The 19,890-nt window shown below is 35.9% G+C and overlaps 1 protein-coding gene across 1 annotated transcript in view; it reads right to left on the bottom strand.

Moving 5' to 3' along the window:
- The window catches only part of LOC132706484 (voltage-dependent calcium channel subunit alpha-2/delta-3), a 40,002-nt gene that overhangs the window by 16,496 nt on the left and 3,616 nt on the right, over positions 1-19,890 (bottom strand). Inside the window, exons 3-13 of the mRNA XM_060677839.1 lie at positions 18,232-18,286; positions 18,079-18,160; positions 10,715-10,819; positions 10,312-10,446; positions 10,093-10,254; positions 8,048-8,198; positions 7,857-7,988; positions 7,543-7,802; positions 5,771-5,900; positions 2,922-3,382; positions 1,438-1,521 (exon numbers count right to left, since the gene is read on the bottom strand). Coding sequence (XP_060533822.1) covers positions 1,438-1,521; positions 2,922-3,382; positions 5,771-5,900; positions 7,543-7,802; positions 7,857-7,988; positions 8,048-8,198; positions 10,093-10,254; positions 10,312-10,446; positions 10,715-10,819; positions 18,079-18,160; positions 18,232-18,286 — 1,757 coding nt within the window. The remainder of the gene's footprint in view (positions 1-1,437; positions 1,522-2,921; positions 3,383-5,770; positions 5,901-7,542; positions 7,803-7,856; positions 7,989-8,047; positions 8,199-10,092; positions 10,255-10,311; positions 10,447-10,714; positions 10,820-18,078; positions 18,161-18,231; positions 18,287-19,890) is intronic.

A 19,890-nucleotide genomic window follows, 5' to 3' on the forward strand; every position in this document is an offset into this window, starting at 1 on the left:
TGACATTCATTTGTTGTGACAATAAAATTTTGCAAAATGCCGCGAAGATATAATAATATATAATCGTTTTGAGTATCCAATTGGAAAAAGATGAAGTTAAAAATGGAATCCTCATGCAAACCGATAATGTAATTAAACAATCATAGAAAATATGTAAAAACAAATATATATTATTAAAATAATTAATTTTTCCATCGCGTCCTTAAGAAAATGCGTAAGTCGAAGAAATTAAATTTAGTTTTAAAGTTATAAAATGCTTTTGCAAATTTTTTAATGGACCTTACCCGAGATTTTCGACAAGTTACTGTAAGGAAAATGCTCATTTTAGATTAGCTTTCGCCAGCGCTCAAGGCACCTATCTCTTATATCTCTTATACTGTTATTTGAAACCAGTGTGACGTCATTCCAGACAGGTGATACGCCAACTATACTGTTTGAGGGAGGCGGAGCTAAAGCAGGGACATGTATGTCGGATGGTAGAAGAATTTATTACATGCACGAATTTTAGTTTTGTTGAATACGATTTGAAGAACAAAAACGTGTTTTAATTCTGGGTCCAGTGACTCGGGTTGAGATACTTTTACGCATCTGTAAACAAGAGAGTTGATAATTGAAGGCTTCTGAGTAGGACAGCGACGTAATAATACATGAAAGTATCGCTGTGTGCGTAGGTTTTCTGTAAACTGAATGACCCAACCTTACGACTGACTTTTTATTAATAAGAATTTATAAGACGTGATTTTTATTAGTTTCTTATTCATCCGAGGCAATGCACATGTTTCTCCTTTAGCTCCGCTTCCCATAAACAATATATAATCAGTTACAGAGTAAAATTCGAGACAGTTTCAGTTAAACTGAGCACGAAATCTCCAACTATTATTCGCCAGTCTATTTGTATATAAGTACACAAATACCATAATTTTCAATTTTAAAGCAAAATTTAATATAAGTACATGATGCAGACTTTACGTGCGGCACTGTATATTCAAATTTTCGCTAGTCAAGTATCCAATCAACTACGTCTCGAATTAACTAACAGGACGTTAGTAAACTCCCACTACCGAAGAGTATTTTTACGACCACAATATCACCAAACGAATTCGCACGAAACGACCCGCGAAGTGAACCCTGTGGAACGACCCCAAAACTAAACTTTCGCTACGACTCCTCTAATTGCTAGCGACCAAAGTTATATGTACGAACGCCTAAAAAATCTAAACGATGTTAGTCACACTGGCATTAAGGAGCGAAACTGACACAAGTTGTTACTTTTGTTTTACCTCTCTCGTCACCGTTATCCATAACGCTTCGTTTATCTGCTTTTGCTCTGTTATATTCTGCGAATATATTTATACGATAGTACCAAAACGGAATGCGAAATTATCGAAAATAAATCGGAAGAAGGAAACACCTCGAAACGAGTGGTTTCGCACTTACCTGACGGGGCTTTAGATCGTACACCGGCAAAGACACCGACGTCATCATGTGATAGGTTTGAGTCTCACCATAGTTGTCTTGCTTCTACAAGGGTGACATTAATTTTATTAGTTTTAAACTCGAAGAACTTTCTTTTTGTGGTTAATACCATACATTTTTTTTAAACATATTCATTTTGATTGTGTTTTTTTATTATATGAGCAAAATTTAACTTAAATTACTGATTACTAATTTGTTGGTATTCTTTTATAAAATCTTTTTTTTATAATTAAGACCCAATAAAATTTGTTTATTAAAGATTTATGAAATATTAATTTTAATTTTGTATTTTTTAAGTTGTGTGATTAAAAATAATTGGTATTGGTTTTATAATGGCCCTAAATTGGGTCTGTACTTTATTCCTTAATATCAGAGACGAATAAAATGTAAATTTACAATTACAGTGATAATTAAACATGCTGGACCAGCAGGTCGTAAAGTTCAGATAAATAATTCCAAGATTTTAGTGGATGAAGGTAATGTGACAGCGGCGTTACTACAGACAGTATATTAGAATAATAAATATACAATATATAGAATATATACTTATATAGAAGTAAGAATAATATGGAAACAGATAAATTGTAATAAGAAAAAACCTAATAATTACAATGCAATTTAATTTGTGAATCATCCGATTAGTCGGATGAACTATAGTCGTCGGAATCCAAAGAAATATTCATGGGCTCTTCACAATCACATGTTTCACAATCCACTGTTTTCATTCCCTCTTGCAAGGGAGTTTCAGAAGATCTCATTTTAAAAGCGGTATCTATATTCTTTCTCTATTAACAGTGATGTTCTGTTTTGACTTTTTTCGTAATGAAAATTGATTTCCTTCAAAGTTTTCCACAATTTCTGCTTACCCATGCTGAGTGCGATGGTAGGTAGTGTTTTCATTCTCATTTATTACAGTACTTCTCTTCGGTTCTCTTTGGGACCGCGTAAATCTTCTTGCATATTGTTGACTTTCCAACTTAAGTCGTTTCGAACACTATTTTTTCAACTACGAATGTTGAGTTTCTGTTGCCAGAAGAGTTCAACATATTGAAAATAATATTTTGTTTAGAAGAGAAAGCGTTTTACTAACCCGTTTCTCAGCAACAAATTCAGAAACACCAGCCATTTTGAAGACAGAATTTTCGCGATAACCGACGGAAAGTAACTATAATTCTAATAATAACACTAAGCCGTCCACCTACCACTCTCGGGACCCTTGACAATCATCACACCATAAACAACTCTTGGACTATCGCATACAACATAATTAAAAAATAAATTGTTTTTCATTTGGGAAGTTTGTTTGTGTATAATTAGTTTTAGTTTTTGGAGTGTTAGGATTCAGTGATTGAGGTGGTCTTAAATTTCATTTGATCCATGAATCATTCTTACAATTTCTTGAAGCAATGAAGAATTATGAAGCACATATACATTGCGCAACTTACCAGTTTCTGTTGGTGGACAAACTTCTTGTCGATCTCGTCTGGACTGAGCATATCTTTGTACTTGCTGTAAATGAGGTACCGTTCTCGCTGCGTGTTTCTCTCCCGATTCACCCAAAGCCAATTGGTAAGCTTCGGGTCAGTGACGTCCGCGTAAACGGGACTCCAGGTCGGGTTCGGCTTCTTCGTGGTGTTCAACACCATCGGCCTCGCCATAACCGGTATGTAATGGAGGACTTCTTCGCGAACTTCCGCGTAAGTGCTGAGGTGGACGTAGTAACCCTGATTGGCGCAGGCCATCCATTTCACTTCGCGCGTGTCGGACACCTCGCGACCGATCAGATAAGTGAACACCCTTACGTCCACCACTGGCAGGTTCTTCCAATTGTACTTTTCGAATATCTCCTTGTAATTGTACTGCGACCCGTCAGTTATCAGCATTATCGCTTGGTTGCAGTTGGCGCCTGACGATTTTTAAACAAATGGTCCCGGTACGGAAAACTAATAACATTATACAGTGTGTCCCACATAAGAACTGTACACCCTTGTAAAATCTTCGATTTTGAAAAACTTTTTTTTTGTTGGACACGTCACTGAACAACCTTGTTTTGCTTATCGCTTCAACTTAAACTCGTATCTAATTGAGACTACTTAACAGAAGAGAGAGAATTCTTATTCAGGACTACTTAGAACCAAACTATCAATTTTTATAATGTTTCAATACAGGATTTTGATTACGTTTCTGATTATATCAACCTGGAATCATGGCTATCTGGGACTAATGTTCGATGTCAAATATCGAGAAAGGTTATTAGGTGTCAACAAATTCTTATTCGGGACTACATAAAACCTAACTATACTAATTTCTATGAAGTTCGAATGCAGGGTGCTCGAAATATCGCGGGCGCCTTGATGAATGTTTGTTTGTCAGAGAGGATTGGATAGGAACTAAACAGACTTTACAACGCTGTATTCTTTTAATTAAAAAGGATTTTTAATTTTCATCTAATAATGAAATAAACAGAAATATTAAAATTGGTTGACGTCGGCATACTGCTTTGTAAAACCAAGTTTGCCATGGAGAAGCGAATATTCGACAGTCAAATTCGCCCGCTAATTTATATTTTAATTTTTTTACATTATATCTGTTACGTTGGATGGCAGATTATTGCCATTCTCGGAATTTGCAGTATGTTTTTCAAGAAAAGACAGCACGGGCAAAAAAATCAAAAAAGAAACAAGATATTGGTGCAGTGAGTGTGACGTGGAACTCTGCGTAGTATCTTGTTTTCAAATTTACCATACACAATTAAAATATTAATATAAAGAAGTTTTTTTGCGTAAATTAGTTAAAACAAGCTTAAATAACAATTATTTGCAAAAAAAAAATTTTGATTAAAAACATGTGAACAATATTTATTGTTATAAAACATTAAAAACTTTAGTCATTGGTATAGTTAGTTTTAGGTAGTCTCATATAGGTACTAGACATATAGAGGCCCTCCCTACGCTCACAGTGCAGGAACCCATGAAGCAACTATATAGTTTTTTTTCTGAATTTGGCGTTTTTGTTCTTTAAACCCGGTAGATGTGTACACTTCTTAAAATACAGTGAAAACTCCCTATAGCGAAACTCTGTATAAAGTAAAACTCTGTATTACGAACAAAATTTGTTGTACTATTATGTTTCCGAAAGAAAAAAGGGCACATCAGTTAACAAAATTTAGTAGGCCGACTTGTAAATAATGGAGTCTCTTACCTTTCTTTCAAAAGAACGTATAACAGTGATAGTAGCTGCCAATATGAGTGCTAGAGAAAAAAGAAAGCTAGTCGCATGGATAACATCGCAAATTTTTAAAGAGGAGATACGGAACTGGGATGCAGAATTAAAGGGGAGGAAAATATTACTTCTCTTAGATAACTGCCCTGCACATCCCCATAGTCCCATTCCACGGAATATTGAATTGGCATTTCTTCTAGCCAAAACAAGTGTATTACAGCCAAATTTTCTAATATTAGTAAAGCTTGGAAAGAAGTGACAGCAGAAACAATTCGTCATGCAGGACTTATTACCGAGACAGAATGCGAACAGGACTTGGAAGATGATCAGCCACTAAGCGAGTGGATAAAGCAGTTTCAAACAACAATTACGTTTACAAGTGAGGAGTTGCAAGATTTTATGGTGATAGATCAGGATTTGCCTACAACAGCAGACTTGACAGATATAGCCTTATTACAACAAGCAAGAAAGGGTGAGGAAGAGCACCAAGAGGAAGAAGGAGATGATCTGGGACCAACACCAACCATTCAACAAGCCCTATATTCAGTTTAGCTGCTAGAGAAATCGAAGAAATGGTGAAAATACAAGCCAAAGTACGAGATGCGTATTGACATACCAAAAAAATTCAAAAGAAAATGATCGACTACTTGAAACATTAAATGTGGTTCTTAAATATTTATATAAAATGTTCCTAAGTAGCTGTTAAAATATGTATTTAAAATAATTAAGAACACATGCGTATTATAATTTTTCAAGTGTTTATAACTAAAAAAAAAGCAGTCCTTTTAATTTCGCTATATAGAGTTTCGACTGTATAAGTGCTTATACTCAATTTATTTGTTGATTTCTTTATGTAAATGGTTCTCAAGAACGCATTTTGACCATATCAAAATTACATTGTCATAACCCCGGGAAGGCCTTGTTAATGGCCCTTCAAGTAAAAAATTAGAATATTTTTTGAGTATCTATGTATTTTTGAAAAATGTACGAATTGGTTTAAATGTTTTTATCACTCTCTCTTCGAAACACAGTGAGCATAAGCAAAGTACGTGCGGGCAATTTTTATACTAACCAAATCGGCTTTCCCTATAGTCCTTGAGTAGTTCGAATGCCGTTATCAATGCCAAAGTGAAATTCGCAATTTGTTCAGTCTTGAAATCCGACATGCTTTCTTTCAGTACTCTGATGTTGGCCAGGTTTGCCTTAAACAAAGAACAGATGCTCTTGGGTTTGACCTATTATAAGAACTATATAACGAAATCTTTGTTTAACTAACTAAAATCAATGATAAGACACACAAAAGGGATCTTTTCGCTAGCTTTCTAACGATACTGGCCCACTATATTTTTTTGGTTGATTTTTAGTAATTCTTTATACCATAACACTCAAAGTTATTAGCTGTGTAGGAATTTTAAAATTTTCTTGATTATTTATAAGCAAATCAGTTCTCGTTTTATAGCTTATGTTTCGCGAAGAAATCCGCAATGTATTGAATCAAAACAAATAACAATCAAAACAAACGTCATTTTTTAAGAGTAAAGTTCCATAAAATGTAGAAATCGGTTGAAATGTGTCGTTTGATTTAAAATAGTTTTTTGTATATGTGTGATCTGAAGTGATAGAGGCACAGTGCCTATAAATTTGGGAAATAATGTTCTTCTTAAGCGGATGTATATGGATTTGTGATTTGTTATTCCATTATGTAGGTAATACGGTTTCCGGATGTCTTTTATTCACGCTGGTAACCAGGCCTGATGGGATCGGCTATCCCGTATGAGATAATTGCAAGAGCCGTTACAAGAATCGATCGTCATTTTATGACTATTCAATTTTTGTGTATAAATTAATTAACCTTCGTAGTACCGCGGTCAAAAAGTTACGCAGAACACCATGTACAATTGGACTCAACATGGTGTTCTGCGTACCAATTCTCGTAGATATACAATATAACAACAAACTTTAATAGTTAATGCAAATTAAATATGTAATACATATTACATTTACTGAAAAAGTTGAACAAAATACAACAAAATACAAAATGCAAGTTATCTGCTTTACACTATTTTTTGCAGTCGCAACATTGTTGCCTGGACTTGCGATCTTTCTTTCTATTGCACAAATAACATCGTCCAGAAACAGGTCGTTCAGGTTCTTCGGAATAGACTTCATGGTCCTTTTCCAATTCTGGAGACATTATGATTTGACGCTGTTGGGAATTCTTGGTTAGTTTTTATTTCTTGGTTCTGTTTTAAATCTTCTTATGACATTTTCCGTAATCAATGACTTTACTAAGTCCAATAGAAATTTTCTTCTGCAGTCTTTGCTTTTTGATTTTTCGTCTGGAAATTCCTTCTCTTATATCATCTTCAGAATCTATCATTTCCGGAACATCATCACTATCTTCTTCACCATCACAGAGTTTTATGTCAGGATCATCGAGATCGTCATTCAGTAATTAGCATGTTAGTGAATGTATTCGTGTTGTTTTGCGAAAATGTACCCAAAAACTAACGGTCGTAGAAAAAGTATAGTGTGCAACACGTTCGGTAAACTTTTTAACTCACTCGTTTATTAAGAACTCGCTCCGCTCGTGTCAAATAAACTCCTGAGTCAAATGCCGTTTACCGCACTTGTTGCATAATATACTGTTTTTGTTGACTTTTTTGATGCACGTCTTAACTAAAATATACAGAAAATGAATCTGTAAATACTAAATGACAATAAATAAAATGGCGGAACCCTTGTGTAAAGTTTTTAAAAAGATATAAGATAAATTGAGCTGTTGGGGTTGTTGTACCCCACACGGTACGACGAAGGTTAACTTAAATTCACTAAATCACTAACCTGCACCAATTTGTTATCGAAACACTCCACCAGGACATCGGTCGTGTTACTAAACGTATAAATATTGACGTAATCATTATTCCCGAGCGTATCCAGTATGTTGTGAACGACGTGGCGCGCCACCTCGCGGCGCATGCCCGTCATCGAGCCGGATTTGTCGACTAAAATAATAACGTCTTTTGGAGAAGACGCGGCTTCAATATACCAGGACCGCGTCCGGCAATCAAACAAATCTATGGGCTCCTGGGACCATATCATGGCTGAAAAAAAGAACGCTGCACAATCCACACTGGCCTTGTACGGGGAGATTTTACCAGGAAACTGCCGCATAAAACCGGTGGAGCTTCCGAAATATTGCCACGACAACGTCGGGTCTTCCTTGTAGTTGTTTTTAAACGTTTGGTCCAACTCCTCCGACCATTTAATTCCGGCTATCACGTCTTTGGCTGCAACAGTTACACAAAGCAAACGGTGAAGATGAAGTAAAAGATGTAGGCTAGCTTACATCGTTCGTAAACGTTGCTAGGCACGTGAACGGCACTGCAATTAGTGTTTACCGGAATGTTGTAGAAGTGCCTGTTTCTGTATAGCGGCAGGCTGTATTTATCCGGCGACTTTTGGCTCGCCATCGGATCTTTCGCACTTTCGTTCGACAACTACAAGAAATATCCAAAACTAAATTCTTTTCAAATTACATCATTAGCAGTGCAATTTGTAGGTTATAAGCGTAAAACCCCGATTGCGCCCAGCGCGGATGCGCTGAAGGGGCCATCTTTGTGTACAGAGAAGAACCTTCCGTTTGTGCCGCGTCAGCATCACCATCTTTTACTTAAATTTGACGAACGCTGATGACTCATGTTTTTCTTATGCCAAAGGACTCTCTCGATGTTAATTATTTAAAATATTGTTTAGTACACCACAAATTAGTAAATTTGATCGTTGTGTGTCGGTGGATTTGTTTTCGTAATAGACAGTTTGTGGTTGTAGGGAAAATTAAATAACCAAACTTGATTTATGCGGGGTGAGTAAAGATGGGGTTCAATATCTATCTACCTAGTACGTAGAGGGCAAGCGTCTGGCCCGCCGGTGAATTTGATTTCCGATTTATTTATGTTTTTAGTATTACATATCCATAAATGTTTAAATAATCCACTAAGGCTTAGGCAAATCTCGGACCTCCTAAAGATGTTGGTAATTAGAGTTCTCCAAACCATATACCGTTTTTACGACATAATCGGGTATTTAACTTTGGTAAATTTTTATGAAGATCTAACCGCAGGCCTACCTCGCTTGGGTTTCTCTTCGTAACCCTCACAATGACGTTTCAGAATCGCACTTCGGTACTTCGTGCAAACAAATGCTGAAAGGTGACGGATTTGTGTAAAGTTACATCGGCGACATTCCTCGATTATTAATAGTCCATACAGTGAAAAATTTAGCTATAAAACAATGTTGCAATATTTATAAACAACTGGGAAAACATCCGTTATAAATAAATTATCTACATAAGGTTTTGAAGCGCACTAATTTGTCAGAGTTTAGATGAGAAACTGGCGACCATACAAATTCTACTCCACTTTTTTTGAGCTTTTGATTGTGTGGATCACTCATTTTTATGCGGTAAATTGCAATACTTTGGACTATCTGACAGTGTTAGGACAGCTGGTGTGTTGAAAGTTGGTGAAGTAGTATCAGGGGTGCCTCAAGGATCAATCTCAGGGCCGCTATTATTTTTACTGTATATATTTGATTTGGATGCCGTGCCGCAGTGTTGCCAATCTCAGTCATATGCTGACGATACCCAGCTTGCATACATATTCTTGACCAATTCTATTATGATGAGGTCGAAGACAGATATTAATTCCTTTAACACTCCTTGATCGTCAACGCCTTCAAAAAATACAAAACAACTATTGTAGGCCTCTGTATGGCTTAAGGAAGTATGACCACGTGTCCCCTAAAATTAAATTGTTGCAGTGGTTGAGAATAGACAATTTATTTAAGTACCTATTCGAGGTGTTAATATACAAGATCTGAAAGTCCTCTAGCTCTCCCTATTTAAAAGTTAAGCTAGTTTTTTGCTGTGAAACCCATAGTGCCACTATTGGGGAGAATACGCTAAACAACTAACTAACCAAAATTTTTAATAGGCATAGACTCTTCTTTGCCTTATCATCTTTAAAACTAGTTCGGAAGAACATTAAAGGCGTGTTATTAGATAAATAAAGTGCTGATTGGGTTTTTCGTCTTTTAATTAATAACAGAATTATATCTATAAATACTTACTTTCTTTTTCTTTTGTTTATATTTTATTTTTCTTTATTACTGGTGTTTAAAATATAGAAAAAATGGTCCCTCCCGCTTTACAACAAAAACGGTATATCGTTTGGAGAACTCAACTACAGACGATTTCACATAGGGTGCTAAGGTCACCTGCTCGTTAGACATTAGTGTTCAAGCATTGGACACCAAATTTTCTAATGAAATTTTGCGGGTAGAGATTATTTCAAGAACATTCATGCAAAAGTTAGTTTAGAACAAATCGATTACCTCTAATCCTGTTTCGGCAACCTTTTCGTATTTCGAAATATCGTTTTCGGGCGTGTCTTGGTCCTGCTGATACCCGTCCATCTCTTCGGGCTGTACCATCGCGTAGTATTTGCCACCGTAATCGTCGTATCTCAATTCTTGCACGGAAAATCGATCGTTTGGCTTCAAAAATACGCGTGTAAGCTACCACGAGGCGTTAATCGGTCGCGAAATACTCACTCCGTCGTTTAGGTCCAACCCTGACGCGTTCGGCGCGGAATTGGTGAGATTCTTAGCGTTGTAGAACTGAAAATCCAAATCGATGTCCTCCTCCTTTTGGGCGAGAGCTTTTTGTTCTGCCGTTTCCATTATACGCTGAAATAGTGGCAGCAATTATTTTATACGCAGACGTTTTGCTAAAAACCAAAAATCTAGTGCATAATGCTGAGGGGGAAAAGTAGTAACGCTGAGTGACCGATGGTGAAAGATCCAGTGGGTGACAAGCGTTTTATACCAAATCTTCAACCTTATAATAAGTATTTTTCCACCGAGGCCCCAGAGTCTGAGGGTCACCCGTTAAATTAGAAGGCGTCAATTTCGTAACACCCTGTATGACACTAAATTATTCGAATAAATGACGTACCTCGACGGCTTCCACTTTTTGCTTCATCATGGTCGAAATCTTCTCGTGGATATCGGCCAATAAGGCTTCGCCGACCTCGACGACGACCGTCGTATCCTTGAAGCTCTGGAATATTTTTGGGACGTGTCATTCCGCGGCCTTAAGCGTTTGTGTTCGGTAATTGGCAGTGTTTATAAGAGATGCCGCATATAAAAATAATATGCGTAAAGCAATGAATAATGGCTTGGCGAAATGAGAACTATTTCGAAACGGCGACGCTGATCAGAAACAGACACCCCGTCGATTTGTTTTGCCTGCCAGAGAGAGAATTTTTTTTTATTCGCGATAATATGTTATTTGCTGGGTATGGTCTGTTCATAGATATTGCTTTTGAATGTGATTATCCAAGGGTGGTCATTAACATACAATGCAACAACATTATTATTACCTAAAGTTTCGGAATTTAAATTCAGGTAATAACAGGTCCGTAATAGAAAATAATTTTATACTCACCTGTGTTTAATATATGCTACTTACTTTAAGTTTATTAGTAATCATTCTTGTGTTGAATCGTGTGCGAATTATGCAAAATATGTGCGAGTCTAGTGTATCTCAGGAGAGCCTCCCGCCCGTATGTAAAAAACACTATTGAGACTAAGGAAGTTATAAGCAATGTTTATTTGACCCTCATTGAACATGGTGCCAGCAAGCAAGCATCTTTAGAAGAAACGGCCACATCAATTCTATGGAAAATTGTGGATAATCCCATTTCAGCGAGGACATTTTCTCGAGTGTAGATGAAAGTGATCAAGATATAATACGGCGTAAAATTTACCAGTTATACGAGGAACAAAGTGCGCCTACATTAGATATCTTAATTAAGAGGCTTGAAAAAGATGAAACCGGTGTTAAATGTGGCAGAACTACCTTATGGAAGTGTATTCAACACATGGGTTTTAGATTTTAAAAAATTAACAAAAGGCAAGTTTTAATGGCATCTTTTACAATTCGGAAATGGCGACTGGAATATCTAGAAAAAATTAGGATTTACAGAGAACAACAAAGGCCAATTATTTACTTGGATGAAACCTGGTGCGACTCTTATGATACCCGGGGAAAGGGTTGGGTTGACTCAACTGATAAGTGTAAAACAAACGCGCTATCAAAAAGAGGTGAAAGAATAACTATTTTGCATGCTAGCTTTAAAGATGGCTGGATTCCAAATATATTTTCTCTGCCTGCGAAAAATGTTAAAGATTACCATGAAGACGCCACAGCTGATTTATTTGAAAGTTGGTTTAAAAACAAACTAGTTCCGAACATTCCTCCTAATAGCGTCATTGTAATGGACAATGCAAGTTATCACAGTAGACAGTTGACTAAAACCCCTTCCTCATGTGACACAAAAGCAACAATCCAAAACCACATGTACAATAACGACATTTATTGTCACGAAGATTATACCAAAAAGCAATTGATGGAGGTTCTACAAACCTTGAACCTACAAAAGGAATACGTCTGTGATAATTACGCCAAAAATCTAGTTTTAAGGCTTCCACCTTACCACTGTATATTTAATCCTATTGAACATGTTTGGCACCAACTGAAATTTGCCATTCGTCGTAACAATGTTTTTCCCCGTGTTAACTCCAATGTCCTCAACCTTATAGAAACCGAATACATACATAAATAAATATTTTTTAGTATGTTTCCTAACAAAACCCCGAATAATTAAATTCTAAGCAAAGTACGGACCTGTTCGGCCATACAGCTTACAGCTTGCCTGGGTCTTTCCTTAATTCGTATCAGTTAGTCACTTTCTTATATCTATGAACAGACTTTACTGGGTGATCCGGTAGTGGGGAATTAATAAGGTAAATGCGGCAAATAAAACCCAGTTAATAAGAAATTGCTTTATTTGGAAAACACAGACAAAAACAAATAACGAAATACAAATATTATACTAATTCAGACTCTCATAAATGAATCTATAGGTACACGTTCTGTCTTAAAGGCGTGTGAAACATTTAACACATTTTTAAAAAATTCAATCTAATCACAACGTACGCAGATACCGCTGTGCCTTGTAATTAAGGGATTTTCTGTTTAAACTCTTATTTTTTTTTCAATTTGTACAGTTCCGGTGTAGGAAGAAGTTCCTTAAAAGACTTATTAAGATATTCACTTTCTTCTTGTGTCTATCTCTTAGCAGTCTTGACTGGTGTTTTATACCTTTATAGTTACAATCAACAATTACAAACAACTCAGTATCGTTGTGTTATTAGCATTAACGTTGTTTCCGTCATATTCCTCAGCGTAAGGACGTTCAGTTGCTAGTGATGAGACAAAAGCTGATTCAGGAATTACAGTAGGATCAACTGAATACAAGCCTGTCGCTCGAAAACCGGTTAAGATGTTCTCTGGGGTCATGCATGTGGGTCAAACTTTAGACATAATTTTGCCAAAACGAGATTTGTTCAAACGACGATCTGGATGTGTCTCCCAAAACTTGAGAACTTCTTGGTCCCACTGATGTTCTTTTATCTAAACAGTTCATTCGTGGTGTTAGATGACAAGCAGAACACCCTTATATTCAACTCGTCTGCAGCCTCGGTTATGGAAATGTCCAGGTGACTAGCAGCTCCATCAAAAACTAGCAAGATGGTGTCTGGACCCTTGTAACGATTGAACTGAGATGGCTTTTACTTGATGAAAATTCATTTATCAAAATAAATAAGAACTAAAAGTTCAGATTTTCACGAAATTATATATCTTGACATGACAATTGTTCCGGCAACACCGTGTCTTTATCAACGGCTACAATCCGTCCATTATAGATAAAATTATAAATAAAAAAAAAATAAAGACGACAGTAAACTCTATTTATCCAAAACCAAATACAGAACACGCACAATTTAAAACAATTAGATACATAGGAGAACCTAGTGAAAAAATTTCAAAACATTTGTCAAAATGTGGTTTAAAAATAGCTTTCAGAACTAACAACGCAATAGGAAAATATTTAAAAAACAATAAATCGAAATGTCCAAAATCCCAAAAATCAGGTGTCTACAGGTTGAAATGTGGATCCTTCAAGAAACGCATTAACGAACATATAAGAGCGTTTAAAAACAATAGTCTAGATTCTAATTATGCTACGCACTTAAACACAGAAAAACACATTTTTGACGACAATTTTGATATTTTACATAGAGCCACAAAAAGTAGAAAATTAAATTTATTGGAAGCCATGGAGATTAACAAAATGAGACATTCAAATGTATTGCTTAACGATCAATTAGATTTAAATACCTCTCGTTTATTGAACTTAAATTCTCGCAAAAACATTAATTAACGTTTTATGGTCATTTTTCGGTATATATAGTAGTAGGTAGTTTGTAAATATTACATATTACATAGAGACACGGTGTTGTCGAAACAATTGTCATGTCATAATATATAATTTCGTGAAAATCTGAACGTTAAGTTCTTATTTACCTTGTAACGATATATGTGCCTTAATAAATCAATAAAAAGGTCATTGGTCATGCTACCCTTTTTAACTAGGCCTCCTGGTGGTAGGTTTTCTTCCCATTTAGACTTTTTCCTGTAACTATTACCATAGCATCCAGCAATGGTCACATTTATGGCGTGCTCAGGTGCACCTAAGTGAACACGTCTGGCATCTTTTTGTCCAATAACAAGCTGTTGATAATGAATAGTTATTCTGCATTCCTTTTCGTCCATATTGAAAACGTTCTGTAGATTTTGGTGCAAAAAAAATGTTAGCTAATTTATTAAAATGATCACCCACTATAAATTTATTTAATTTTTGGGTACGGGCTAGGTTCATTTGTTGCGCTTTGCACCTAGACAAATGAGGATTACGTTTCAAAAACCCATAGAGCCAATCCAATCCAATTTGTATGCAGAGCGACGTACTAACAATGATGTTAGCGGCATTCCGATTTCACAGAGACGAATTAATCTTTCAGAAAATTGTTTTTCTTAATTGGCACTGGATCATCCTATTTTTTTTATTTAGAACGCCAGATCTTAGATGGTTTCTAAGAGGTCTCCTGGGTATTCCATATATTCATTAACTTTTACCGCGCTAATGGCAACTTGAGGTTGTTCTTTAGTCCAATTTGCTCGCTTTTTCAATTTCGGTGGCATGGTTGATAGAAAACTAAATAAAAGAAAGAATATTTTACAGTGTCGTCTAATAAGACCCACTATTTAATGGGTCTTATTAACCGAAAAATCAGTGGGGCTTATTAGCCGAAACTCTTCTTAACCATAAAAAAAGAAAAACATGAGTGTCTCTTACCTTTTAATATCGTTTATACTGAAAAATATAGCCCGAACAATGTAGAACTCAAGGCACTATTTAGGGAAACATATTATTTTTCTAAAAAAGAAAATATTCAAGTTCAATTCGACTACAACTGAATTTTTTACATACGTGCAAATTTCGCGGTATAAGTTAGTAGAAATAACCAGTGTTGCCGGATTTAAAAAAAGAACCGTAGGTTTCGATATTTGCTAAAGGAATCGACCGAAGGAAATATGTGAAAATATGATTCTGTGGTGGAGCATTGCACGCGGCGGTTTAACCTCCGTTCGCTCCCGACAGAATCCCTTGTATTCGTCCCAAAAAGTTTGAATCGGTTTCCACGGTGTGGATTTAGTGTTTTGAGTGTTCAGTGTACGTCTTAAAGTGATAATCGTCATTGGCCCCGTCGTTTTTCAACGTTCACGCCGGTATGGAGGTGGAAGCGAGGGGATGTCGGTTTTTTTTTTGGTATCGGTAAAAATTGTTTTTTACTAGTTGAGCAAATATTGATTATATTTCTTCTTTATACGTGTTAATCCATGACCAAAAGCAAAGATCCTCGACGGAAGTCGGCAATGGGCGAATGATCGTAGCAGTTTAGCCCAACATTTTTTATGAATCGCATCATTGAATTGAATTGAAACTACCAGCACAGACTAATACTACCCAAACCTGGGCCACTATTATTAGAGTTTTTGAACCACAGAAGCCACAAGTAGGGGAAGCATTGCACTTGGCGGACGATGCTCCTGCCTGGTTCTAATACTCGCTATTTAGAAAGAAAATGTACTTGTAGTGTGTTAAATTTTAGGGCATGTGCGGAAGGAAATATCCTTCTGCAGGCCAAAGGGCTGCCGGAGGTGGAAGCGGGGGGAAGCCGATTTTTTTGGTATCGGTCAGAATCGTTTTTTGCTAGCTGAGCAAATTATTGGTTATTCTTCTTCTTTGAACGTGGTGGTCATTGACCAGAAGCGAAAATCCTCGACGGAAGTCGGCAATGGGCGAATGATCCTAGCAGTTAGCCCAACATTTTTTGTGAAACGCATAATTGAATTGAATTAATGTGAAAATATGTTTTAAGTTCCCGTCTCCACCTCTAGGAGGCGTAATGATGCTTTTTTTTACAAAGTTTGGTTCGGTGGGAAGTATAACATTTTTTTATTAAATAAGCGTCTATAGCTTTGGTTTGATCTGATAGAATTGGGCAAACTGGGTGTCATTTATGAAGAATAAAATAAAAAAAAGAACCAATCAAATAGGCACCAGTACAACTTAATAAATATCTAATTATACACCGATATACCCTTCGGACATATCCGAGATTTTACCGCACGGGTTTGGGAGCAATCGGATGTTTTCGGAGATATTTCCCACGCTTTGAATTTTGACGTATGTCAATTCTGACGGTCGTAGAAAAAGTATAGTATGCAACACGTTCCGTAAACTTTTTAACTCGCTCGTTTATTAAACATTCGCTCCGCTCGTATCAAATAAACTCGTGAGTCAAATGCCGTTTACCGCACTTGTTGCATAATATACTATTTTTCTACTCCCTTCTGTAAAATACCAATTACACACCGATCTAGCGTGCCTAAAATGACACTTTACCGCGTCAGTTTCGTTTCCTACGTATCATGTCCTATATTTCCGGGATATTAACGCACAGGTTTGGGAGTAATCGGATGTTTCCGAAGATATTACTGCACGGTTGAATTTTGACGTTTGTCACTTCTGCGACATGTTTGGTAAACTTTTTAAATCACTCGTGACTCAAATGCCGTTAACCATATTTGTCGCATAGCATACCATTCCCCACACAGAGACCAAAAAATCAAAAGAAATTACTATTTTTCTTAAAAATTGCCTATTATTTTTATACTAAAAATAAATTTATTAAACCAAGCATTTTGAAGATTGCTGCTCTAAGAGCTTGAGTAAACTTATATTTGTGTCCTTAGTTTGAATTTGATGTGTTTTAAAGTTCGAAAAACCTAAATAAATATAATGATTAGTATATAATAATAATAATAATAATAATAATAATAATAATAATAATAATAATTATAATAATAATGTTTATTTCCATCGATTTTTAACAAAACTATGGGATAATGTCAACAAGTAAAAAAAAATATATATTAGAACATTAAAATACAAAATTTAAAAACAGATACGTACAAACACACAAAGCATATCACACTGAGAGATCAGCATTACTACAATCAAAGTATTCATCGATAGAATAAAACATTCTTATTCAAAATGAGCTTTAATTTTTGCTTAAATAAATGGACAGGCAATATCTGTCTGACGGACAAAGACAACTTATTATATAGTTTTATTGGTAAAATCATAGGGCCATTAGCTACTTTGGCTAAAAAAGACAGATTAATCAAAAAAGTAACAGGTTCAACTATAAATAATGTATCGAAAGTCAACACCCGTGAAAGGTGTTAAGAGTAGACTTCGACTTGAATATTTTTTATTAGTTGTTTGTGTTGATTTTGTATTATTTATATATTATGCAACAAGTGTGGTAAGGCAGGAGCAGATATCTAAGACCGTTAGTTTCTGGATACATTTGGCAAAAAAAACACGAACACTTCACTGACATGACCGTCAGAATTGTCAAAATTCTAGTCGTGCGGTAATATCTCCGAAAATATCCGATTGCTCCCAAACCCGTGCGGTAATATCCCGAAAATGTCCGAAGTGGCTCGGATCCGCGGGAAACGAAACTGACGCGGTAAAACGACACTTTCTGCACGCTGGATCGGTGTATAATTAGGTATTTCCCAGAAGGGAATAGAAAAAAAGTATTAAAACTTCAGCGGCCTGTACCTCGAGAGGAACATTGATTTACATTGACATTAATTCCGTTGTAATTTATTTTCTTTTATAATAAAAACGTAAATGTCGTCTTGTACGCTAGAGCAGTCAATTTCTACAGATAAAGAGTCGCTGTACTTTAATGCGGTACCAACTACAGCGAGAAGTTAATCATATTTAATTCAAGGTTGCCAAGTCAGATAGAAGTGTTTAAACTCACGTCTTTCACTTTAGTTTTTCGCGTGACCAGCTCCCCGAAATGCCACAGCTCTCCTCCCAATTTCTGAGCCCAGTTTCGCACCCTAAAAATTCGACGTACAGCTTCGAAAACAATCGACCATCTAGGCGACGCCGACCGCGATTTGCCACTTACAGTTTCGTCAGCTCGGGGTGTTGCTTGGTGTCGCGATTTTCCTCCTGACCGCCGCCTACGCACAAGAACACGGTTATGAACGCGTACTTTCTGTACTTCATTACTGCTGGTGGTCGGCGAATAGACATTTAAAATATCATTGCGTCGCGTCGCGTATAGACCGCTCGGCCTCTTAATTTACATTTATTCGACGTGAAGAGTAATCGTTATCGACTTTTATAATTTGTTATTGTAGCCAGGTTAGGCGAGAGCGCGCGCGGTACGCGGTTTTTTTGCCGCAATCAGAATTATCTGCGTGTGTGCCCGATTGCAGATATATAGGGCAAATCGATTGCCGAACGCGGGATGCGCATGCGACGTACGTTTTTTGTCATCGATCGAAGCATCTACAAAATAACCAACAACAAAGTGCCTTGAACTCCAAATTTTGTGGTTTTTTTACTTTGCAGGATATTCCGTCTGTATCCTCTACTAAAATCAGGATATTGTCACTATAATACAAATATGCATAATATAAAATTATGTTAGTATAATTAAATTAATTAATAATAATAATAATAATAATTAATCATGTTAGATAAATAACAAATATATAGACAATAATAAACAACGAATACGTATTAAAAGGTATCACAAAAAAGAAAATCCTTAATATTGTACGGCGTGGCCAAAATAACGTAACCTCTCAGAATATACAGTGTGTACGAAAAAATCTTAAATACAAAAGTGATCTGGTTTGGAATGAAGTCTTTTATATGCTTGGGTAAACACAACTTATTTTTTTTAAATGGAACATCCTGTATATTATTACATTTTTAGATTCTACTCAAATTTCTATATCTAATGGTTTTTGATATATTTAAGTTTTTATCACAAATTTTTCCTAAAAGAAAATCTTTATTTTTTCATTTGGGTTTAATACCTTGTCCACAAGAACCTTTTTAATAGAATAGAGGTACGATTAAATACTAAATTAACTTATTTAACATTAAAAATAAAGGTAAGTTTGCATAATGTTGTCTATGCTGAAAATATCTACCTTTCGAAAGATTGACAAATTACTATTCTTATATGACGGTTTTGTTGCGGGTTTCAAGCTTTGTTATACTTGACATAGGATAAAAAGTCAAGAAAGCCATGATAAACAAAAAAAGCCGGGCTCTCGGTAAAATGTAATTTCATAGTTTTTAGTTTATTACTGTCAAAAATATGCCTCCATACATTGTTGAAGAGAGACATTAAAACTGCACCTGACTACTTAAAAACCCACTTTCTTGAACCGATAGTAAGTTTTTCTTACTCATTTCAAACAGATTCCAATCAAAATCGGCTCTTCCGAAACATATCTTATTTCAATCCGCATCAAAACAGCAGATATCAGCTTAAACCATCATTTTTTGATCCAAACAGTTACATATTCATGTCAATATCCTTCAAATACTAGTCAAAATCGGTGTCTTCGGGCATTAGAGTAATAGAAGTCCAGCTTTGGCTCTTCGGGAGTACCGGCAGTTAAGTCCAGCAAGCAGATTACCCACTAAACAGATTTTTAGTAGAATAATGCGTGACATAAAAAACATCAGGGTCCACTATTTTATGAAGGCAGTTTTCATGGTGATCGATATTTAAACCTACTATCTACACACATTTATCCGCTTA

Source organism: Cylas formicarius, unplaced genomic scaffold (genome assembly GCF_029955315.1).
Source record: "Cylas formicarius isolate icCylForm1 unplaced genomic scaffold, icCylForm1.1 PGA_scaffold_8__14_contigs__length_24414737, whole genome shotgun sequence".
NCBI lineage: Eukaryota > Metazoa > Arthropoda > Insecta > Coleoptera > Brentidae > Cylas > Cylas formicarius.